Genomic DNA, 25,531 nt, shown 5'->3' on the forward strand with positions numbered 1-25,531 from the left:
CGGGAGTCTTTGGATAAAGTTAACATTGATCCTGGAAACTCAGCTTAGAGAGGAAATGCTGAACATAATCAGACCATATTTTCACAACTCTAACAGGAAGCTACTCAAGTAGGCTGAAAAAAATCTCGGAAAGAAATTCTAACTATGTAATGAAAATGGTCACAGTAAGAAAGGAGTAATGGCTAGAGAAACCCCAAAAACTGGCCACAGGCACCACTCTGCTTAACTCAGACTTAACAGGATAAATATAAAAGGCGGAAGAAGAGCCACATAACAAAGGACAAGCAGAGAACAATGACAGAATTTGGTTAGATAAATCAGGAGACTAAAACCCAGAATGAGCTGAGGCTTGCAAAAATGTCAAGGACAACAAAAAGGGGCTTTTAAAATTGTATTCAGGGAAAGCAAGCCTCCTAACCGGGATGGACAACTTTATGTTAATAGATGACAGAGTGCAAAGCAGATTGCTCAACTATTTTATTTGTCAAAGAGAATGATTATCAGACTGAAAAAGACAGAACAAATATTGATTTGAGAGAACTGAAAAAAAACAGAGGTGGGGAAATTGTAAGACACCGCTTAGCATTCCAAAGGGACTTAGGGCTCACGGCCAGCAAAGGAACTGCCATGACTGGAAGGTCTACCAGATGACGCGTGCGCACAGCTCTGGACATTCAGAAATACCGAAGCAGAGAAATGAGGGTTAGACAAGAAACTGCTCGAGTCAAACGTGACCCTAATTTTCAGAAAATGGTTACAGCCACAGCCTGGGCCAGCCGGGTGCTGAGTAGGTAAAGGAGGTTTTATTTCCTGAACAACCACAGTACCAGATCCAGTCCCGCGTGGCCTTCTAGAGTCTTGTCACTCCTTAGCAGGCACGTTAAGTGCTGAGCCCCAGGAACCTGGGCAGAACGTCAGGACTGAAGGCTTCAAGACAGAGAACATAGCAGAAGTGACACCGCGTGACTTCCGAATCACACCCTCGCAGGCTGTGAGGAAGCCCAAACAGCCCGGTGTGGAGAGCTCGGGTAGGAAGGCTCAGGCGGGAAGGCTCAGGCGGGGGTTAAAGGATGGCGCCCCTAACAGCCAGAATGAACCCAAGTCCTGTGAGTAAATGGATCTTCAGATTAATTCAGCCCCGGCCTTGGGGGGGGTTTTATTTTTTAAAGATTTTTATTTATTTGACAGAGAGAGAGACACAGTGAGAGAACACAAGCACAGGGAGTGAGAGAGGGAAAAGCAGGCTTCCCGCCAAGCAGGGAGCCCGATGCAGGGCTTGATCCCAGGACCCAGGGATTATGACCTGAGCCAAAGGCAGTCGCTTAACGACTGAGCCACCCAGGCGCCCCCAGCCTTTGTATTTTATAGCTGAGGCCTAGACATCACAGAGCAAAGGCAGATCGTTCCCACTATTTCCTGGTAGAACATAAGTTAAGAGTCTAGGACAGAAAATCAAGATTGTTTTAATTCACTTATAGAAAAGAGAATCACTAAGAGCCACTAAAATTTTCCTTCAGGAAAAGTTTTTCTCAGGACACAATGAGACCTCTTTGAACTCAGGTAAGATCTTACTCATCTTTGTATTTCCAACTCCTAAAAGATTATCAAGCACACTGGGAGCAATCAACAAATAAATGATTTGAAATGTACTAATTTTGGGGTGCCTTGGTGGCTCAGTGGGTTAAACCTCTGCCTTTGGCTCAGGTCATGATCCCAGGGTCCTGGGATCGAGCCCCGCATTGACCCCGCATTGGGCTCTCTGTTCAACGGGGAGCCTGCTTCCTCCTCTCTCTCTGCCTGCCTCTCTGCCTACTTGTGATCTCTGTCTCTCAAATAAATAAATAAAATCTTAAAAAAAAAAAATACCACTGACAGAGTAAAAAGCATTTCTCCAAGGAAGATACACATATGGCCAGTTAGTGTGTGAAAAGAGGCTCAGCATCACCGATCATTAGGGAGACGACAATCAAAATTAGAATGCAATACCCCTCCACACCCTTAGGATGGTTGTTATTGAAAACAACAAAAGACAAGTGTTGATAAGGAGGCAGAGAAAGTGGAATGCTTGCGCACTGCTGATGGGAACATAAAACAGCACTGCTCCTGTGGAAAACAGTAGAGTGGGCTCCTCAAAAAATTAAATAAAGAATTACCATGTGATCCAGCAATTAGGTTCCGGTACTGGATATCTACCCAGAAGAACTGAAAGCAGGGACTCAAAGAGGTACTCGTACACGGATGCTCCCTGCAGCGCTATTCCCAAGAGCCGAGAGGTGGGAACAACACAATGGCCCCGCGAGGATGAACGGGTAACCAGACCGTAGCGACACACATAAGAGAGGATTTACTCAGCCTCAGAAAGGAGCGGACTTCTGACACAGTCTACGATATGGATGAACCTTGAACACTCTCTGCCAAGTGAAATAAGGAGGGCACAAAAGGACAAGCATTGTATGATTCCATTTTATGAGGCACGAAGAATAGTCAGATTTATAGAGAGAGAAAATCGAATGGTTAGAGGCTGGGGCTGGGGTCAGAGGAGAATGGGAATTACTGTTTAATGAGTACAGAGTTCCAGTTTAAGAATATAAAAGGATTCTGGAGATGGAGAGTGGTGATGGTTTGTACAAGGTGACTATGTTTAATGCCACTGAATCGTGCACTTAAAAATGGTTAAAATGGCAAGTTTTATACTATGCATGTTTTACCACAACAAAAAAATTTTTAAAAAGACAACCCAATTGAAAAATGAACATAGGGGGGTGCCTGGGTGGCTCAGTGGGTTAAAGCCTCTGCCTTCGGCTCAGGTCATGATCCCAGGGTCCTGGGATCGAGCCCCGCATCAGGCTCTCTGCTCGGCAGGGAGCCTGCTTCCCTTCCTCTCTCTGCCTGCCTCTCTGCCTACCTGTGATCTCTGTCTGTCAAATAAATAAATAAAATCTTAAAAAAAAAAATTGGTGTGAAGATGTTTATAAAAAAAAAAAGAAAAGAAAAACGAACATAGGATTTGAATACTCCGTTCTCCAAAGAAGATATGCACATGGCCAATAAGCATATGAAAAGATATTCAAAATCAATAAACAATGTGCTTAGATTTATTTTGTATGATTCAAGGTCAAACCAGAGCCATTGGATAGAAGATGTAAGTTGCAGCAACTTCAATGAAAGAAGGGTCTTTCTGATAATTAGAGAAGTTCCCAAACTGGAAAAGGGGGGTAGTGAGTTCCTTGTATATTAGAGGTATACAAGCATAGGCAGAGAACCACATGAAAATACTGCAGAAGATATTCACTCATTAGGTACAAAGGTGACTTTGAACTTTGTGTGCGTGTATGAGCAGCACCTTTCTTGAAATGCAAAAACGCAAAATGTAAAACAGATCAAAGTAAAGTTGCTTTGGCTACCCTGGGGCCCAGGGCCTACAGTTTCATGTGCATGTTGGCCAGCCTCCAGCAACTATCCACGAAGCTTAGTAGAATATCCAAAGCCCCAAGGAGCACTCTGAAAACCAATGTGGTTGATGATGTAATTAAATTTTAAAATAAAGTTTTGCTTTTTTTTTTAAGATTTTGTTTAGTTATTTGAGAGAGAAAGAGCGCCAAGCGAGCACACAAGCAGGGGGAGGGCAGAGGGAGAGGGAGAAGTAGGCTCCCTGCTCAGGAGCCCGACATAGGGCTCGATCCCAGGACCCTGGGATCATGACCTGAACTGAAGGCAGACGCTTAGCCGACTGAGCCACCCATTTCCCCCCAGGCCAGGGCTTTAAATATAGATTCAGAATAATATAAGTTCTTCCCATTATAATCCTCCCCCCCAAATCTTTTCTCTTAAAAAAAGCTCTACCATAAAGTTGCAAGGATTAAGATCACTTATTAGGCTCCTTCTGTTTTAGTACAATGTCCAATTTCTGCAATCAGAATTATTTCTGGAATCTGGCTTGGAAAAAATCTGAAGGGTTGTGGTATTTGTGGAGGTGGTTAAAACATGGCCAGCCTCCTGGCAAGAACCCAAGAGGAGGGCAGTGGGGCTTGAGGAGCAGCTCGAGAGGGGATTTTCTCCGACACCAGCATAGCAGCTATCAAAGCTACTTCCGAGGACACCAGATGCACCTGTGTCCATGTGTACACTCACACGTACCTGTGCCTCTGGGTCTGCACACACATATACCCCAGCTCTCCCTACTGAAAAGGCCTAGAAGCCACGAAAGCTGGTAGCAATGAGCGCACCTAGCACCCAGATCTTGACTGCAGAGGAACCATCCTGAAGGGCTCCCACTGGCTGAGTATGGGACAGTTTGGACGCCAAAACAAAAGAGAGTTAACAATGGAACCCTTTGGGCAAAACAGGAACTGCGAAATAATAAGAAACACGTATATACAGGGTCTCCATTCCTGGTTCCTGACACTGAGCTCCTAAAACCCTTATAATCTCCGGAGTGACAGGAGGAGTGCTGGAACAGCTTTTGTCCTCATATTTGGTCTTTGACCCTGATTCCTGACACACAGTTCCTAAATCCCTTGGAATCTCCTGGGTGGTAAGAGTGTCCTTTGTTTTAATGAGGTGACTCGGGATGGGGGTTGGTTACCGGAAAGACTGAGACATGATTACAGAGGCCCACCCCCTCTTTTTCCAGGGAGGGAAAAGGGGCTAGAGATTGAGTTAATATCTGGTCCTGCCTACCATAAAAATCCCAAAAGTGAAGAAGTCTGAGTTTCCAGGTTGCTAAGGATATCCGCATGTCAAGAGTGTGGTGTATCCCAACTCCATGGGGACAGAAGCTGCTGTGCTGGGAACTGTTCCTGACATATAGGCATCTACAAGGGTACCAGGCTGTTGATCTGTACCAGCTGTAACGTAACTAGTGGACATAAGTAAATGTTTCCAAGTTGTGTGAGCAACTCTAGCAAATTACTGATCTACTCATATGACGTGAGGAGGGGGTAGAAAGAACCCGTGATTTATAGCTGGTCAGTCAAAAGCACAGGATGTGCAAACTGGCATCTGGAGTGGGGGACAGTACTGTAGGACTGAGCCCCTGACCTGTGGGGTCTGCACTAACTCCCAATAACGTGGCATAAATGAACGACTCCACACCCAACTGGTATCCAGGGAGTTGGGAAACTGGCTGGTGTGGGAAAAACCTCCACACATTTGATGTCAGAAGTGCTGAAAGCAGAGAGGAAACAGTGCTGTTTTCCCTTTAGCTGGTGTCCTAAGAGTAGAGGAGACATGAGTTTTTCCTTTTAGGAATCCTTAAATCTGTACTGATAAAGAAAGCAAGCTTTAGCCTATTTATTTATTAATTTACTTGTAAATAAATCTACTGGGTATGATGGAATTAGAAAAAGTACAATCTGGCAACCACCACAGTAACAACGGATTTCTAGTAATAACTAATAAATGCTGACGGTAAGTATCATCAATAGACCGGAGACGGGAGGAAGTCTCACCACAAAATAATTAACGATTATAAACACAGTATCTGTACTCATGAACTTTATACATGGAGAAACCTAAGCAGACACACTGTAACTAGATAAAAGTCAATATCTCCAGTAACGGATCAATCATCACGTGTAGCCCCAATCCCCACCCCCACATCCCTACCCCCCCGCACCCCCATGCACTGAGAAGACCACAGCATCACTTCAGAGCTGTTCCTGCCAAAAATGCATAAATCACAGGAAAACGCCAGGCAAACGTGAACGGGGACAGTTTAAAAATGTTAATGTCATGAAAGATAGGGAAAGACTAAAAAACTGTTCCACACTTGAAGGAGATCAAGAGTTAAAGAGACAACTAAACGTAACACACGATCCTAGGCTGGACCCTGGACCTATAAAGGACATTACTAGGACAACTGACAACATTTGAATGGGATCTGAGGATTAGATGGTGACACTGGGTCAAAGTTAATTTTCTGATTGTGATGGTTGTACTATGAGCGTCCTTGCATTTTTTTTTTTTTTAGAGAGGGGTTGGGGTGGGAAGGGGCAGAGGGAGAGGGTGAGGGTATCCTGTGGCCGGGATCAATCTCACCACCCTGACTGAGATCAGGACCCAATCTAATATCGGATGTTTAATCGACCAAGCCACCCTACAGTGTCCTTGAATTTAAGAAACACGCACTCAAGTATTAAGGGTCTGTGAAAGGCAGAGTAACAACCTCCCTGAAGATGGCCACATTCTAGGCCCTGGAACCTATTAGTATTTTACCTTAAATGGCAAAGGGGAATTTAAAGTTGCAGATGAAACTAAGTTTGCTAATAAACTCACCTTAAACTAGGGAGACTATCCGGGATTAGGGATTACCTGGATGGTTCCAACATAATCACAAAAGTCCTTAAGAGGGGGAGAGGCTGGCAGAAGGAGGGAATGGAGAAGAAATGTGACAACAGAAGCAGGGTCAAAGTGGTGGGAGGAAGAAGAAAGTCACCCATCATTGCTGGTTTTGAAGAGCAGGGAGGAGGCCACAAGCCAAGGAACTCACAGCAGCCTCTACAAACCACACATGGAAAGAGATTCTTCCCATGAGCCTCCAGAAGGGAATGCAGCCCTACCAACACCTTAATTTTAACCCAGTGAGACCTATGTGAGCCTTCTGACCTATGGAACTGTAAGACAGCAAGTGTGTTGTTTTAAGCCACAAAGTTTGTGCCAACTTGTTACAGCAGCATTACAGGACTGATGGAACATCATCTAGCACTTGAACTTAAATCATCTGGGCATGTTAATGAATTGGGACTGCACATACAGTTCTACAGGATTTCGGTGTACTGTTTTTGTAACATTTATGTAAATTTGAAACTGTTTCACAATAATTTTTTCAATTAATGGATATTACATTTTGACCCACCAGCATTTTCCAAATGGTAATTCTACAGGATAAAATACCCTCTAAGGCCAGAAGACAGAAAACAGTCTTTTTCTTATATAAAAGGCCTGAGGGAAATACTCAGGGAGGCAATGGCCCAACCTCCAGAACCTTCACCCATTACTTCTAGACTCCCTGGTTCCAGAGACCTTACCTGTAGATGGTGATATGGGGAGACAGAGGACGGTTTAAATCGGTGTTCTTATTCCAGAACCTCTCCATCTCTTCCTTGGCTGTGGTTCCCAAAGGAACAGCACTAAAATAAAACCAGAAGGTTTTAAAATGATTAAAAGTAAACTTGGCTTAAGTGTTTATGTAACAAAAAGTTAAATCAAAAAAGCTAAGCTCTAAGCTGGGCTGGATGAACCCACTGCAGAAGGAAAACACGTTCATCCACTCCCCATCACTATGCCAAGTCTGACTCAGTAATAACCTCAATCACCCAGGGAGGTCGTATCAGGGGAGAACTCCTCTTCCCAAACCCCCAACGCATAGGTCAAGCAAAAGCAGCTCAACTTCCTTTGCATTGTGCAGCAGAGCAAGGACAATATTTTAAAAACATTTACATAAATGAATCACCCTTTCCCCAGGCCACAGGTGTTGTCTCATACATCACCACCTGCTCTCATCTGTTTTGTCAAGACACCCTTTCAGGTTCTCAAAAATCAAGAACTGCATCAGCTCGGTACCTCCCGAACAGTTTCTTGGTTTCCCTTAGCTCGGTACCTGCGAACAGTTTCTTGGTTTCCCTTAGCTCGGTACCTCCGAACAGTTTCTTGGTTTCCCTTAGCTCGGTACCTCCGAACAGTTTCTTGGTTTCCCCTAGCTCGGTACCTCCGAACAGTTTCTTGGTTTCCCTTAGCTCGGCTCCGGTACCCTCCGAACAGTTTCTTGGTTTCCCTTAGCTCGGTACCTCCGAACAGTTTCTTGGTTTCCCTTAGCTCGGTACCTCCGAACAGTTTCTTGGTTTCCCTTAGCTCGGTACCTCCGAACAGTTTCTTGGTTTCCCCTAGCTCGGTACCTCCGAACAGTTTCTTGGTTTCCCTTAGCTCGGTACCTCCGAACAGTTTCTTGGTTTCCCTTAGCTCGGTACCTCCGAACAGTTTCTTGGTTTCCCTTGTCACTGGGTTGGGTTGAAGCCAAGTGTTGAATGGCTGTGTTCAACAATTTAATTTATTATGTACCCATATTAAACATGATTCCATTCCCCTCAAGAAATATAACCTACCCATAGATTACTGATTACAGAAAGAAAAAAACAGTAACTTCATAGTGGAAAAATACCTAGCAGACATTCCCTTATTCATATGATCACACGCCCCCGATGTAAATGTAACAGGGAGTACATACCACTTAAGTATGACTCCTGCCGAAAATGGGTAACCTGACTCTAAATTATAGGAAATGGCCAGACAAACCCAATTTGAGAAACATTCTACAAAATAACTGGCCTGTATTCTTCAAAACTGTGCCACAAAAGGCCAAGGAAGGCTAAGAAGCAATTCCAGATTAAAGGATACTAAGAAATATGACAAGTAAATAGAATATGTGAGCCTAATCAGCTCCTGGATGGGGAACAGAAGACTGTATTTCTATAAAGTACATTATTTGGGACAAATGGAAAATCTGAAAACTAACTGCATGCTGGATAAGAGTACATCAGTGTTAAATTTCCTGAATTCAATAATTGTGTTTGTATAATTATACTGTTATATATAAGATAATGTTCTTATTCTCAGAAGTAGTATTTAGAAGTAAAGCGTCATGGTGTCTGCAACTTAGTCTCAGAGAATTCAGAGAAAATACTAACAATAATTAAATACACATCAGTCTGGACCACACTAATTGTCAATCTTAGACCAGCTTTGACCAACAAAAATTACAATTTCATAAGACACAACCTAAAATACATAAAACTCTAAGTAAACACAGCAAAATGTTAACAACTGATGAATCTAAGTGAAATGTATATAGAACTCCACTGCACTACTCTTCAACTTTTCTGAAAGTATAAAACATTTCCCAAATTTAAAGTTTAATATTCTTATCCTTCCTTCTGCTACCAAGATGAGAAAAATAGTGACCACAATCACTAAATTTTTAGCTAACCATCTGGAACTTCCTTCTTTCATATGTACCCCTAAAATCTAAACCAACGCCCCACTGCTGTTCCCTGAGGGCAAAAACGTTAAGTCATAATAACCTCCACAAATTTAGGAACTTACTTTCTGATACAGAGCCGAGGACTAAGGTGGGCACGGAGGCAATGACGGCCAACATGTCTGCAAGATAAGAGAATAAAGAGTCAGTGGGGGTGGGGGGAGCACCTGGCTGGCTCAGTGGCTGGAGTCTGCAACCCTGAATCTCAGGGTCATATCCCCCGAGCCCCATGCTGGATGCAGAGATTACTTAAAATAAAATCCCCCTTTTTTTTTTTTTTTTTTAAAGAGAGAATAAAGAGTCAACACACATTTAGAGATCAACGTCAGTTTATCAACTTCTCTATTTTTGTGTCGTATTGGATTTAGGATTAGAGGGGAAAATTAGTAAGATGAAAACAAGGACAGTATCAATGTCTTTGAGAAATTTTTTAGTTGGAAAGCTACCACTTTAAAGAACTGGGGAATAATCACGTACATAACCTAGAAATGCAAAATAAAGTTTTAGCTGAACATGAATAATACAAAATAAAAGAACAATCAGAGTTAGTAACGTTCAACATTTCAAGTTGGGTCTTAAAGGAGGTGATGATTAAAGGACAGAGGTAAATAAGAACAAGAATAAGAATAAGGGTAAGAGGGGCGCCTGGGTGGCTCAGTGGGTTGGGCCGCTGCCTTTGGCTCAGGTCATGATCTCAGGGTCCTGGGATCGAGCCCCGCATCGGGCTCTCTGCTCGGCGGGGAGCCTGCTTCCTCCTCTCTCTCTACCTGCCTCTCTGCCTGCTTGTGATCTCTGTCAAATAAATAAATAAAATCTTAAAAAAAAAAAAAAAGAATAAGGGTAAGAATATACCTTAGTTAACTGCTGCAAATGGATGAATTAAGAAGGCTGAAGAATCCGTGGTGTGTGGGAGGAGGGGCCTAACTATTCAGCTATCATTTTAGGAACTACCATCAAGTTCCAGACAAGCTAGATGAACTTCAAGTCAAAAAAGCATGGAAATGCAAAGATTTCCCTGAGTAGTGAAAAGTTGTGTGAAGAGGGTACACAAGTTTGCTAACAAAAAGTTACTATTTTTGAAAAGGTATACATCAGTACAAAAACTGCTTTTCAAGTCTAAAATGAAGATGTGCCCAGGCATTCTATGTAAAATTTAACTGACCCAGAGTTCACACAGTATTATGAAAAGCAGGACAACTACACTCATTTATTCAACATTATACTGAATCTTTCCAAAAGTATTTAAGAAAGTGAATTTCTGGGACTAGAATTAAAAATACGTTGTTCTACAAATGTTTATGGTATATCTATTATATGTAAGGCACTGTGGGGATATAAAATATCCTTGAGATCCAATGATCTTCTAAAAAAAAAAAGCTCACGGTGTCCCTCACACCAATGACATGCTGATACTGGATGCATGATCAGTTCAAAATCCCTATGCTTTACACAGGACAGGAGAAGGGTCCACTGCCGGAAGACAAAATAATCCAATCAACACTTCCTTCAGCTCTTCCATCTTTCCAGCTTTGGCGGCAAGAGGTGAATACTGACATTGTGTCCCCAAGGCTCCCAGAAAGAAGTGGGAACAAATGTCTTCCATCAATTGAAGTAATTGTGGCCCTGGAGTTGCAGGGCACGCATTCCTCGCACCAGGCTGGGTCCAGGCCCCCAGCTACCCGGCAAGAGTTTGCAGATGTGGGTTGGAATCTACAGCACTCTGTCTAGTGCTATTGTTTCCCAGACAAATGCCAATGTAAGCTTTCCACAAGGCCCTAACAGACCCCAGTTGCACAAACTCCTAGCCTTAACCAAAATATGACAAAAGTAGGTATCTATCCTTGCCTTTCATGTGGGACCAGGAATTCTGAAAAGTTCTACCAAGGACCTGTACTTTATATGTTAGAGCTAAAAGGTAACAGTACGTTATTTTTAATTAATACGCCAGAATGTATCACTCTAGTTAGTACTGTTCCCTTTTAAATGCATTATACATGTCTACCCAAAATGTAATCACTGCTCAAATCATTTCTGAAACTCTTCTCTGGATTCGGGCAACAACAGTGAGGCAGAAAGGACAGTAAAGTAAAGAAGTCACACTGGAGTTCTAGTTAGCGTAAGTTGCGTAACTTTATGGAATCACTGGGCTGCAGCCTTTTCACTTATGAAATGGGACTCATAGGACCTACCTGATTGGTCACTGGGAGGATTACATAAGAAAATGTACAGAAAAGCAGTCTCAAAAATGCAGTATCACCCATATATATATTACTAATATTTCATTGGTCTCGCCAAGGTCTTTAGAATTAACATCACATTCTTTTTAAAGTGCTCAGTGGTGATAAAAATATTCATCTGCTGAAAATGCATTTGACTTTTGAGAAAAAAACAAAAGTTATTCAAAGCCAAGTCTATGGGATCAAACTAAATAAAACATTTTTGGTGCGAAACAAGATGTGACTACAATATAATGAGCTTCTCTTAGAGGACTTCGATATGACTTGATCTGATGGTATGCCAAAAAGTTTTAGAAATATCTGGGGTAAGAGCAACTCTAAAATACCTGTAACTTTGAAGGACAGGATGAAGGGGAATCATCTGTACAAGAAAGTTCTCATTAGGGGCACCTGGGCGGCTCAGTCGTCAAGTGCCTGCCTTCGGCTCAGGTCATGATCTCAGGGTCCTGGGATTGAGCCCCGCCTCGGGCTCCCTGCTCGGCAGAAGCCTGCTTCTCTCCCACTCCCCCTGCTTGCATTCCCTCTCTCACTGTCTATCAAATTAATAAATAAAATCTTTAAAAAGTTCTCATTAATGGCTATTAGCACTCAACCTACTCCCAAGCTACAGCCTGATTTCTTCTTTCCTCTCACAACCCCTCCATACATATACGAGGCGTCACCCAATCCTACCAGTACTGTCCAAGAAACTTCAGTCCATTGTCTTAGTCCTTATTCTTTTCATTTCTCACAAAGAGGACTATAAAAGGAGCTCTTGGACTGCTTTCCCTAGCATCCCTCTCTTCCCTATCATTCAATATTACCGAAGCTAACTTACTGAAGAATAAAGCTGATGTCATTGCTTTTCTGCCCCAAAGTCTTTTAACAGTTCCCCACTGCTTGCAGTTCAAGGTCTAGACCCATTCTCCCACAAATTCCGTTCAGCCCCTTATACGTCTACCACACAAAGTATTATACTACATACACCAAGAAAGAGCAAGCCATCGTAGGACCACATGCTTCTGCCTGTGCTGTTCTTTAAGTGGAACCTCGCTCACACTCTTACAAACTCATCCTTCAAAACCCAACAACTCCTGGATGACGACTTCAGTTTCCTCAGCCTTGCTTGGGCCTTGCTTCTACACCACTCTTATCTCTGTATCAACACGTATTATGCTGTTTAATAATTAATCTATTCTCTCCTCTGCGAGCCTGAGCTCTTCAAGGATAGGACTGGAAAGCTTTGTGTCCAGAACACCTGAAATAATGTCTGACACATAAGAGAGGCTCAAAAAAAAATGGTTTTGTAAATGAATATGCTTATTTTAAAAAGCAGTCTTATATATGTAAAGTTAAACCTTATTTTTAGAGGTGTTTCACAAGTAGCATTAATATGATGTGCGATAGTTAATGACTCTTGGTGACTTTGTGCTTAAGCACCATGAACTTTATTAGAAGCCTACCTGTTCTTAGCTTAGTTCTGAATCTCCATCTTGGCTTTGGCAAGGCATTCCTGGACTGAGTGCCAACAGAGCGCGCATTACTCAGCAGGTTATTTATTCCTGGCTAGTCTGCGAACTGTTTTGGGAGTATACAAAATATAGAGCACTATTCAAAAGTCATGACATACAGTACTCTGAGCACTAATAATTTTTAGTTAGCTAAACATTAAAAATGTTTAACCGATACTTCTTTTTAAATGGGCCCAAGTTATTGCTATTTTCATTCACAATGAGGAAACCACAATCACGGAACCGGTGACATTGACTTGTCCAAAATAATGGAGTTCGTGACAATACCAGAACTAGAAACCAGCTCCTATAATTGCTTAGAAGGTATGTTCCTCTGAGGCTAAATCAGCACATTATGAACAGTTCCAAATCCCTGTAGTGAAATGCAACTTGACTCACAACATCCATCAGGACAAAAAAAAAAAAAACTTGGGGGGCACCTGGGTGGCTCAACGGCTTGGGCACCCAACTCTTGAATTCAGCACAGGTCATGATCTCAGAGTCGTGAGACTGAGCCCTGGACCTCAACCCACTCTCTGCTCAGCAGGGAGGTCTGCTTGAGATTCTCTCCCCTCTGCATACATGTTCTCTCTCTCTTTCTAAAATAAATAAATACATCTTAAAAAGAAAAAAATTTTAATTCCCTATGTCCCCTCTTAAGAAAGCCCTTGTGAGAAAAGAAGAGAGGTGCCCTTCCCATGACTTCAAATTACTACTAATGAAAGAGAAGTCTATTTCTTGGCATTGAATCCTAGTGGTGACCATCCTACACATCTCAAAATGCGTATGCTTAACGAGTACGATAACTGTCAGCTTCTAAATTATCCTGAAACTCATAAAATGAACTGTTTAGAACCAATATGATCACAGCCAGCTAAATGTTAATTCTACCAAAGTCCCTGACATCTACCAAAATATATCAAAGAATTCAAAATCAGTCAATTATGGCAAAACTACCTGGAATAAAGAATGCAGTTCTGGCATGACTGGCCCTGACATACCTTAGGGGGGAAAAAAAGATACATTTGGAAAGTAAGGAGACAGGGAGGAAATGATGGATTAAAGTAACCCATTCCCGATCTCAACTGCAAGAGGAAGCATTTGTCACAGAGAAAAAACTAAACAAAGTCCCTCTATTTTTATACTGGGTGACTCTAGTGGAAAGAGAAAAATGAGGAAGACATTTGGGGAGAATCAGGAATTAAATCTCAACAACATTAAAACTAACTTTCCACCAACCACAGTTTCCTAAAAATAGGCCTGGCACGAAACTATGCTGGCCTTTGTACCAAGAGGGTCTGAAGTCACTGAAGTTGCTGCGTCTATAAGGGCTCTGAGAATGAAACCTAGAAAGAGGACAGCTCAGAATGGAAGGAAATCTAGAGTACTCCGGACAGTGAATGACCTCGTATGGAAAAACTGAGACATCCACTCCCCCTCCCTTCTCACCCCAAATGCAAAGAGAAATTACAACTGAATTAGCCGGGCTGCTGTGGGGCAGTAGAGCGACCGCTACGGGCGCTGCTGCTAATCGCCAGCGCAATAAGATCTAGGCCTCCTATGCCCTCCGCCAGGGGCCCGTGAGGAACTCAGACAGTGCCCACTCACAGCCAGCACTGGCGTCTGCAGCAGGTATAAGCAAAGACAGAGCGCACCAAGATCCCTCTCTCCCCGAGGCCCAATTCCTGAGTAAGACCTCGGAGCCCTAGCGGATGATCCGCTGACCTCCAAATCATAACTTTACGGTCTCGGAGCTTGGCTCTGGGAGCGGTCCGGAGCGCAACCTGGAGAAAAAGTACTGGAGGTGGGGGGAAGTTGAAGGAGCGACAGCCGCGCGACCGTCGGTAGGCAGTAGGGGCGAGGGATAACGGGCCGGTGACCCCGAATACCGGAGCGGCTGGGGGAAGGGAAGGGGCCCTAGGATTCCACAGCGCGTGGGCACGCACACCCGTGGGCCCTTTCCCTGCCCAGGCAGGGGGCAAACACCCGTCAGCAAGACGTGAGGGACAGTGCAGGCCTCCCGAGGGCCCGCGGACAGCGACTCCCAGCCCCAGGCTAAAGTCACCTCAACAAGAGCGCAGCCATCTTGAGTTCCCGCCTGGACGGAAGTGACGTTCAACGCCCCCGCCGCCTCAGGGCGGGGTCTCTGTCACATGACAACACGAGCTCCTTAGAAAGGTTGGGGGCGCGCCCGTGCGCAGCTTTGTTTTCTCCGCTCCTTCTCCTTTCGGTCCGTGGTCTTCCCGAAGAACTTGTCAGGGCTTCTGCAGAAATGGAGCTGACTCAGACTCTGCAACTCTGCAGTATGCGTTTTACCTGCGAACATAATTCATTTTGTTGAACATCTGACTTGTCCTGATTCTTCACCAGGGACTCCTCGGTCTAGTTTCCCTCCACCTGCTTCCCAGATGGGCGGCTAAGGCACCCACGGAAACGGGCTCCATCCCGTTCTAACGGGAAGCTTCGCCAGTGCAGAGATACACAAGTTGAGACGCAAATTGAGGAGGAAGGAGCGTGAGAACGACGCAGACCACCGTCCCCAGACAAGGGAGCCTCCTCTATCCACCTGGATTAGCTTTGTGCCCCACAGTTCCTGGGCTTGAGCTCCCGCCTGGGCTGGACGCCCACGAGTCAAACACAACGCTCTCTTGTTCCTTGTTTCAAGGCTGTGTGGGTGACACCCACAGCTAGAGGAACCCGGGGTGGGGGGAAGCTCGCTTTGATTTTTAAACACACACGCACGTGTGTGTGTGTGTGTGTGTGTGTGTGCGCGCGCGCGCGCGAGCGCGGTTTTGAGGAACCCAAGCACAGCGATCAATTGCAGAACACTTGTGACTTAAGGAAGAAAAAAGGAGTGAGAAAGGAATAGAAAAGTGAATAAGTTCTTGAGTCTCGTTTTGCAGGGGTGGGAGTGAAGGAGCGACACGCAACTCCTACTAAAAACTTCAGCTACATTAATATTCAGATCTCATTTATATTTAGCCCTCCTGCACTTCTTTCAGGATTTAAATAGCACAAATTCACTTATTTCTTCGTCAAATGAAAATACCATTTTGCATTTCTATAATACTTGACAAAGAAAGCACTTTTGTAGACTTTTGGGCTGGAGGGACCTTAGGGCTCTTAGGCCTGATTTTTTATCCAGTGCAGAAATCTCCTCTGCAACACTTAGGGCCACTGGTCTTCAGGACTCTGCTCTAACGCATTCGGTAATGGTTACCTCAAAACCCAAGTTTCATTTAGTGAACAGTTTAATCATTAGAAAGTTGTTAAAGTACAGTTTTCTGTGGGCATGTGGCTGGCTCTGTCGGTGGAGCATGCGACTCTCGATCTTAGCATTGGGAGTTCAAAGCCAGGTTGGGTGTAGAGACGATTTACAAATAAAATCTTCAAAATAATAAAATAAAATAAAATAAAATGCAGTTTTCTGGTGTTGAACTTCCAGTCATTGATCCTACTTTGGCCTTCTGGTTCTTCACATTAACAAATCCAATGCATGCCTCTTTCACTTAGCTCTTTGAATAATTTCACTTAATATATATTAACTTTTGCCGGAGTATATGGAAGGGCTTTAGGGGATTCAATGATACAAACATGTAATTTTCCTCAAGAAGTTTATAGCCTTATCAGGATCAGTAAGTAAATAAATACAACAAGAAAGTAGCAATCCCATGAAGAACTATGGGTTAAAAGAGTGGGGGGGATCAAAGCAAAAAGTGATTATTGCAACTGGGAGGTGGGGTTAGGAAGGTATAATTGACTACAACATGCCGTGAAACATTTACTGATGATTTTCTCTTGGGAGTTTATCATCAAGTCCTGTATTTAGAGTTCCACATCCAAACCCAATAGTAATCACAGAACCCACCATCTCCTGTGTAAGGAGATGACAGTAGGTACCGGGAGACTGGGCTTTCTAGGTCAACCTGCAGTGGTTCCACTTCAGAACAACAGCGGCCTCCCTCCTCAAATTAACCTGTAGGGCCCATAATTGATGAAAATTAGTCACATTGACATTCAAACAAGACATTAAGTCAAGCCCCCTATCACCAGGTTAATCTTAAAAATAAGCAGGAGGAGGTCAGAGAAAGAAAGGGAAAGACGGGAGAACATTTCAAACGGGAGGTAACAATCAGGAGAGCTTTGTTCTGGATGATTTTTTTTTTTTTTTTTGCGAGATTTGTTTTAAAACTCAGCTCTGACTATGTAAACACTCCCATCCCTAACCCCATACATCACTCCAAAACCTTCGGGAAATTCTTATTGTTAAGAGTTAGTTGGACAGGTAGGTAGGCAGGGCTGGGGTCCCCAACAAAAAATGTGGAGTCAGGACAGCTAAGATAAAACAGAACTAACACCCTGTTTTTCAGATTAGACAGAACCACACTGACATTCTGCTTTGCTGCCTTTGCAGAAATGACTTCTGCAAAAATGTCCTAAACTCAGGCAATTAACCACAAAGCATTTGCCAATACCATGAGCAAGGGGCAATTAAGACATAAGCCCCCCAGATGTCAGCAAAAAAAAAAAAAAAAACACCATCAGCACAGAGACATTGACCTAATAGGTAGAGAGATACGGGACCAAAGCCCTGATTGGCATGACTTAACAGGCCTGGATTGCTTAAGATCATTCCACAAAAGAGCTTATAAAAATCCCTGAACTTAGAAACTCTGAGGGCAACCCTCTCAGCCCCCAGCCTGGGAGCTTTATGCTCTTGCTCAATAAATTTTGCTTTGCTGCCCACCACTCCTCATCTGGTCTACCTCTTCGTTCTTTGAAGTGGTGCGACTGAGAACCATGGACGCTAAGGGAGTAAAAATCCTATAACATTATGATGTACCAATTAAACCCACCCTCTTTTGTCTGCCACTTAATGGCCTTCACCAATTCGTTTCAACTCTCCTGGACAGACTTGTTTCCTATGACCTCCTTTAAATTCCCCCAAATCAAGTCAAAGTGAAGGGTACAAGATCTGCCTTGAATGTGCCCAGTACTTCACAAACCTACCCCACACATACACACACATTTTCCTACCTCTTTGTTTTTGCTTTTGCTTTTGCTCTTCGGCCTGGATACCATCACTACCCATTCCATATCTAATATTGCCTTCTATATACAACTCCCCCTTCCTCTGAACTTCACTTATTTTATTTCTTTGTTTGTTAAGTAGGCTCCACCCCCAGCGTGGAGCCCAATATGGGGCTTGAACTCACAACCCTGAGATCAAGACCTGAGCTGAGATCAAGAGATGTTTAACCGACTGAGCCACCCAGGCGCCCCGGTTTACTTTAGTTTTTAATCTCTGTTACATAACAATCTCCCTGACATATGTGAAGTATTGGGTATATTGAGCAGACCTGGTTGAGCCCATCTTGGTATTCTCAGCACTTTGTTCATCTCTCTGCTGTGGCAAGCATCATGGATTATTATATTGGGTTATTGATGGGTTTGTCCTCCAATCCTCCCTTCTCTGCCCCCCGCAACTAGATTTTAAACTTCTTCATGGAGAGACTTAATTTTCATTCCTCTTTCTGTTACCCACATACCCATACTTTACATACAGCTGGCACTCAGTACGGTTTTGTTGCCGTGTTCTAAATTGACATGGACTTGAACTGCAGCGTGAGGCACTGAAAATTCTCTGATGAAGAGGGAAAGCTCAGGGGATTCTTCGCTGGATACTTTCCAATGGGGAAAAGCTTTATCAGGGAAGAATCACCCAGGATGCCAGGAGATGGAAGAAAAAAAAAAAAAAACTCCCAGATGACCTGGTCATTTCAAGGAGCCTGTAATGCAACCCAGAGTCATCACAAAAAGAAACAAACAAACAAGGAATATCCCATTTTCATGTTCTCTGGGGAGCCATTCTCTGGTAAGGAAGCTACAGAGGAACCCCTTCTTGGAACCTTAGAATTCAGGTTCCCCTGCCCATGTGTCCCTCAGAGAAGTGTGTTTATGTCCCTTTTTCTGTCCCTCTCCCTCACAACCCCCCCCCACCCCAGCATTCCAGCCCGGGGCAGGGGGAGGCCAGCAAACACAAAGCTCTCTGTGTATGGGGTGGTATGTGTCCCCCCCACCCCTCCACCCAGAGGACACAATGCCCCTTCTGCTCCCTGTGCTCAGCCCCCCTCCCCGCCACCTCTGGAGTGCACATGCCAGGCTGTAATTGGTTACTGGCTCAGGACAGCCCCCTCATACTGGGGCTCCAGGGGATTTTAAGCGGATTCCAGGAACCCCCCGCTCAGTTCCCTGTCCCCCACTCTCCCAACCCCGCAGACACTCCGGGCCCTAGCCCCTGGCCCAGCTATGGCTCCTGGGGCTCCCTCGTCCAGCCCCAGTCCTATCCTGGCTGCGCTGCTCTTCTCCTCTTTAGGTAAGTGGAGCCGCCCCAGTCTGGGGGCCCTGGGGCTCAGGATGCCTCTCAGCAACCTTGTCACTGCCTTTGCTGCAGTCCCCCCTGCAACTGAAGAGCGAGCAGGAGCAGGAAGGTGATATATTCAGAGGGAAAAATATATATGTATATAGTTTGGAGGGAGGCAATAAAGGTATTCTGTGAAGGGAGAAGATAAAAGAGTGTAGAGAATTTCCCTGAGGTGGACCTGACTAGACCCAGGCTGGAAAGCAGTAACCTGGCCCCAGAGCCATGTTGAGGGCCTGGTGGGAAGTAGTGTCATTGTGTGGTAGGGAACAGGGTCGGACACCCAGTTCTGGTCCCTACACATTCCCTAGTAGTGTTTGAGGGGCTTAACCTTGGTTTCCCTCAAGAGAAAAGTCAGGGAATGTGATCTAAGGAAGGAGCCCAAGGTTTGTGGTCCCAACTCCTCCAATCCTTTGTCTGTGGGTGCCTCAGTTTCTCCCCTGGGATCCATTGTCCATTATGTGGGTGAGTGGAGTAGAAGGGAGAGTCTATGAGATTCTAAGATCTTCTCCATCTAAAATGGTCTTCCTTCATGAGTTGACCAACCCCTTTCTTATCCCATGGCAGATGTTGGGTGAGCGAGGGGAAGTCAAAGTAGGGTTATTTGAGTGGATGTTTCCCTTCTCCAAACTGCCCCAAATCCTAGTCCATAGATAAGCCATAGACAAATTGGGGGCAAGGGAGAACTGCTCAGAATAGCCAAAGTTCTCTGCTGTCAGCTCTTGGGGTCCTAAACCCAGAACCCATACTCTTCTGGGTGTTGTACTGGACTACTCTGGGATATCCAGAGAAAATGTTAAAGATAGGGAGTTGAGAAGGTCATAGTGAGGTAAATGGTGAGAGGGAGTCTTGGAGAATAAGGAACAGAGTTCTGTCCCAGAACATGTCCACCCGTAGAACCATTGAACAGAACTGAAGGGCAGTGGTTGATGTTAGAACAGGAGGAATAGAACTTAGATCCAATGAATAATCTTTTTTGTTGCATTTGGGTTTCCCAAGAGAATGCTAAGGAGTGAGTCACTGATATTGCATGCTGAGGTGGGAGATTTGAGACTATGGAGCAGGAGTGGGGGGGTTAACGGGTAGGGGGGTGCCATAAGCCCCCAACATTGGTCAGACAATGAGTCTCTGTTTGTTTGGTTGCTTCCTCCTCCTCCCATAGAACAAAAGGGTCTACAATTGCCCCCACCCAGGGCCAGCCCACACACATAATCTCCCTGGAATGGCCTTCCTTGTGTGGGTGAGTCTTGGGAGAGGCACTGGGCCAGAATGGCCAAGAGGAGAGTGAGGAGGGTCAAACCACAGACGGCTCACATACAGAGTCATCTGAGCTCTGGACTCAGGGATCTTCCTTTGTATCCAGCTTCCCCTGAGAGGGTTACAAGATCTTTCCCTCCCTGACCTCCCTGTCAATGGCAAGCTGTATGGCAACCAGGGATTCAGCAGTGAGGACAGTTGACCCAGGGAAAAACATTCTTTAGTTATTTTCATTTTTTTTTTGTAAAAATTTGAGTTTGTGGTGCTGTGGATACTATACAGCTGTTAAAAATAAGATTGATCCATATGATTTAACATGGGAAGCTCTGATAGATAGATAGATAGATAGATAGATGATAGATAGATTATATATATATATTCTTAAGTGAAAAAAAAACAAGTAGAATATGATGCAATGTATGTCAAAAGAAAAGAAAGGCTCCATAAAACAAACTATTTCACTAAGCACATGTACTTCTGAGTTTGTTGAGTTTATATTGCCTTTGATACATAGAAAAGGTTCCACACTAAACTGATTAACAGAGGTCATACATGAGATGGACTACAGGAAGGAATTGGTTGGGTTGTGTGTGTAAGAGGAACTCTAGCTGTATCTCTGCAGTTTGAATAGTTTATAGAAAGAATGCAAAATGTATTACTGTATAACTTCTGATACATTTTATTTTTATTTTTTTAACTTACAATAAATTTAAAAACCTTAAGCCTGCAACTAAGGGGTAACTTAAGAGGTAAATACTGACCCAAGAGAAAGTGAGACATGGAGACAGAATCCAACTTCTGGAAGTCCTCAAGGAGAGTTCTGTTACTATTGATTTCATTTTTTTTTTTTTTAATAAACATGCTAAAGAGCTTGAACCAACAAAGTGTTTCCACCCAACTCTTCAGTCAGCCTGGAGAGATTTGGGCTTGAGAGTAGATCACAGCTGCCCCAGCTTGCTATGGCCTCTGACTCAGCCCTTGACTTCCTACTGGTCTCACTTCCTCTACATGCCTCGTGGGCCACACCTGTGCATCTGATTCGCCTCTCTGCTTACAGTGCTCCCCCTGGCCCAGGCCATATGTGGTTTACACGGACAGGGAGGTCCATGGTGCGGTGGGCTCCCGGGTGACACTGTACTGCTCCTTCTGGTCCAGCGAGTGGGTCTCAGATGACATCTCCTTTACGTGGCGCTACCAGCCTGAGGGGGGCCGTGACGCCATCTCGGTGAGGGCCTGGGGAGTCGGGGTTTGAATAATGAAAGGGTGGCTTCAAAGAACAGTAGAAAAGAGTACTTGGGCAAAGGAGGGGAAATCCTTTATGAGCTATAACCCTAGCTTTGGCAAGGCAAGCAGCAATCTGACTAGAGCCTATCTACACTGTCTCCCCCACCCCAGCTACCCTCTCCAGCCCAGGATCCCTTACCCTAAGGCTAGACTCACATACTTGCCCTCATCCTCATAGATCTTCCACTATGCAAAAGGACAACCCTATATTGACGAGGTGGGGACCTTCAAAGAGCGCATCCAGTGGGTAGGGGACCCTCGCTGGAAGGATGGCTCTATTGTCATACACAACCTGGACTATAGTGACAATGGCACCTTCACTTGCGACGTCAAAAAACCCACCAGACATAGTGGGCAAGACTTCTCAGGTCACACTCTATGTCTTTGAAAAAGGTGTGAGAAGGTCTGGGAATGCGCCCTCTGGGTGGGTATGGGGGAGGACTGATGGGCTGGGGGAAGAGGCAAAATGCCTGGCCATGGCCCTTCAGGCTCTGGGAGGGTAGGCAGATGGCCAGCCTTGGGCTGAGAGCTGCACATGCTGCCAGCAAGGGACAGGTGTGGGCTAAGACCCAAAGGGGCATGACCCTGCACTACACTCCGTTCCTTCTTTCCCTCCCCCTCTTAGTGCCAACCAGGTACGGGGTAGTACTGGGAAGCCGTGATCGGGGGTGTCATAGGGGTGGTGCTGTTGCTGCTGCTGCTTTTCCTACCTGATTCGGTACTGCTGGCTGCGCAGACAGGCGGCCCTGCAGAGAGGCTCAGGTAAGAGCAGCCTGCCAACCCTCCCTCTAACCGCACTGTGGCCCATCTGGGCAGACACTCCAGTGAGGGTGTGGGGGGGCTGGGAGCCAAGGCGAAGAGGAAGGGGAGCTGCTCTGGAGGGGGCTACGGCCTGCAGGGGGCCAACCGACGCAACCCCTTTCCCTGCAGCGCCATGAGAAGGGGAAATTGCATAAGGCCGGGAAGGACTCCTCCAAGCGCGGCCGGCAGGTGAGTGGGACCTGGGGCCGGCCGGAGCTGGGGCGCGGGGGGCGCGGGGGCTGGGCAGCAGGAGGGGCGGGGTGGGGAGTTACGCCCCATCGGACCTTGCCAGTGACCCACTGACTTGCGCCCCTCCCTGCAGACGCCGGTGCTGTACGCCATGCTTGACCACAGCAGAAGCACCAAAGCGGCCAGTGAAAAGAAAGCCAAGGGGCTGGGGGAGTCTCGCAAGGATAAGAAATAGCGGTTAGCGGGCCGGGCGGGGGATCGGGGGGGCAGGGCGGAGCCCACCAAAGGCCCTCAGGTGGGGTCATTGAGATGGAGCTACGGAAGGATGAGCAGAGCACGGAACTCCGGCCTGCGGTCAAGTCCCCCCAGCAGAAACCAGCCTCAGAACGCCCTCAAGAACATGATGGGCCTGGACTCGGACAAGTGACCACCCCCCCGGGCCCTGCCAGAGCAGGGGGACCTAGGCTCCTCTTAGCCCCCGTCTAGGTGCTTTCCTCCTTAGCTCCCCAGCCCCGCCCTGCCCTTAGCAAGCTTTGAGATGTAAGTTTCATTCCAAAGTTCATCCCCCACGCACCTCCTCCTTTCCCCACCTTCCTTCCCTGGCTTGCTGGGAGCCCAGGGCCCGACCCTACACCTTCACCGGCCCCAAGGACTGTGTGTTTGGTGCCTGTCCCTCCGGCACCGAGAAGAAAGGGACCTTGACACCCCGTGCCTCAAACCCCAGGCCACCTGGCCTTTCCATCCCTTGCAATGCCCGGCGTGTCCCTCGCGCTTTTCTTTCTGACCCTCCCTCCCCTCCATCAGGTGGCCCAGCTCCATACTGTGCTCCTCCCAGCTAACACCCAGACCACCCAGACCGGACTCTCCTTCAGGGTTTATTTAGGTTATTAGTATTTTTTTATTTTTTAATCCATTCTTTTTGTTTGTTTGCCTGTGCCCTCCCCCATGACTGAGTACCAATGACGTCATGTGGTTTCTCAATTCCCCACTCCCCCATGAAATCCTTAATGGAGAGCCTGCCGGTAGAGCGGCACCTGACGCTCAGTTCCTCAACTACAGGGTTGCTGCCCCTGACCCGCTTTGGAGCACTGTTCCGGACTCAAGGTCGTGGGGAAGGAGAGACAGAGAGAGGCAAAGAATCCTCATGGGCCAAGTGATTGAGGAGGGGCCAATTGAGCCTTAGGAATGGCTTTTAAACAACCAAAGAGAAGGAGAAACAAATGGGAAATGGGGGGGGGAGGCTGCACTCCCAGCCATAGGGGATTGTTAGGATTTTTCTACATTCTGTATATTTCTTCTCAAACCCCCAGTGTCCTTAAATGTTTAATAAACACTGACATTTCCAGAAGTTCTGCCTCCGTCTCCAGTTTCCTCATTCTCCTGGGAATATCCCTGTCCCTTATCCCATCCCCAACCTCCTATCTTCTCCCATCCCTTCCCTCTCCCACTCCTCTTCCTCATCTACGGGTTTCAGTTAAGAATTTGGCTTTATGGTATGGACTTCCATAGGAGAGTGGAAAGAACTTGGAAATCAGCTGAGAAGACATGTTCCACAAATTCGTGCTAAACTGTGTGTCAGGCTCTGCATTTACATGGCTAAAACACGGGCTCCCTCTTTCCCAGGATCTAAATTTTTTTTTAAGATTTTATTTATTTGACAGAGAGAGAGAGACAGTGAGAGAGGGAACACAAGCAGGGGGAGTGGGAAGAGGGAGAAGCAGGCTTCCCGCAGAGCAAGGAGCCTGATGCATGGGCTCTATCCCAGGACTCTGGGATCATGACCTGAGCCGAAGGCAGCTGCTTAACAACCAACTGAGCCACCCAGGCACCCCTGGGATCTGAATTTTGAAAATAGGTCAGCCACTCACTAGCCATGGCTAGTTATTTGACTTTGGTAAGGCTGTTTCTGCATTTGTAAACTCAGATAACTGCCCTTCTTAATTCCAGGATTTTTATGAGAACCCAACAAGATCCTGCATACTGAAAACTTGGTAACTATACATTGATGTGTGATGAAGATATTAGGGATCAGTCCTTTAGAATGTTTCTACATCCTGCCTAAAGTATTACACTTTACAAACTAGCATAAATTCCCAGCCCTACAACACGCACACATACAACTTTACTTTGGTCACTATCTGAACCATGCTATTAATACCTCTATCTAGTTTGTTGGTATGCTATTTTAGGCACACTATTAATATCCTGGAATACTTAGATTGATTGTGGAAAGACATATATACATATCATTTTCCCTGGGGGGCAAGAGGGCAGGTCGCTGATGGCAAAACAAAACCCAAAAAAAAAACTCCTACAAGTCATCTCTTCACCTTGTTAAGAGGTTAAAGATAAGAGTTTATTTTTTAAGAGATTTTATTTATGTACCTGAGAGAGAGAGTGAGAGAGAGAGAGAGAGAGACGAGAGAGATCACAAGTAGGGGGGAGGGGTGGAGGGAGAAGCAGCCCCTGTCAAACAGGGAGCCAAATGCAGGACTGATCCCAAAAAGGACCTCTGCTGAAGGCAGGCACTTAACCCACTGAGCCACCAGCACCCTAAAGATAAGATTTAAATACCAGCTTTGCCAAAGACCAGAGTGCTTTCATTTACTTCAAGGGGCATCTTCCACTTTTAAAAAAGAAATATTAACCCAAATTCATTTTAGTATAAAGGCTAATAGACTCCACTGCATAAATGCGAATCAAAACTACAATGAGGGGTGCCTGGGTGGCTCAGTGGGTTGAGCCTCTGCCTTTGGCCCAGGTCATGATCCCAGGATCTGGGATCGAGCCCCGCATCAGGTTCTCTGCTCACCGGGGA

The 25,531-nt window shown here is 45.5% G+C and overlaps 2 protein-coding genes across 2 annotated transcripts in view; one reads left to right on the plus strand and one right to left on the minus strand.

Moving 5' to 3' along the window:
* SDHC (succinate dehydrogenase complex subunit C) overlaps positions 1–14,923 on the minus strand; it is a 33,869-nt gene extending 18,946 nt beyond the window's left edge. Inside the window, exons 1-3 of the mRNA XM_047704531.1 lie at positions 14,827–14,923; positions 9,100–9,156; positions 7,029–7,130 (exon numbers count right to left, since the gene is read on the minus strand). Coding sequence (XP_047560487.1) covers positions 7,029–7,130; positions 9,100–9,156; positions 14,827–14,846 — 179 coding nt within the window. The 5' untranslated portion in view covers positions 14,847–14,923. The remainder of the gene's footprint in view (positions 1–7,028; positions 7,131–9,099; positions 9,157–14,826) is intronic.
* Positions 14,924–19,006: 4,083 nt separating this feature from the next.
* On the plus strand, positions 19,007–24,061 carry MPZ (myelin protein zero). The gene is given in 12 exon segments (XM_053447794.1): positions 19,007–19,252; positions 19,750–19,756; positions 21,497–21,664; positions 21,902–22,054; positions 22,056–22,116; positions 22,349–22,377; positions 22,379–22,429; positions 22,431–22,478; positions 22,645–22,713; positions 22,847–23,009; positions 23,012–23,076; positions 23,078–24,061. Coding segments are annotated over 12 exon segments (1,059 nt in total). The 5' UTR covers positions 19,007–19,070; the 3' UTR covers positions 23,141–24,061.
* The last annotated feature ends 1,470 nt before the right edge of the window (positions 24,062–25,531 follow it).

This window comes from Lutra lutra, chromosome 15 (assembly GCF_902655055.1).
Source record: "Lutra lutra chromosome 15, mLutLut1.2, whole genome shotgun sequence".
NCBI classification, from domain to species: domain Eukaryota; kingdom Metazoa; phylum Chordata; class Mammalia; order Carnivora; family Mustelidae; genus Lutra; species Lutra lutra.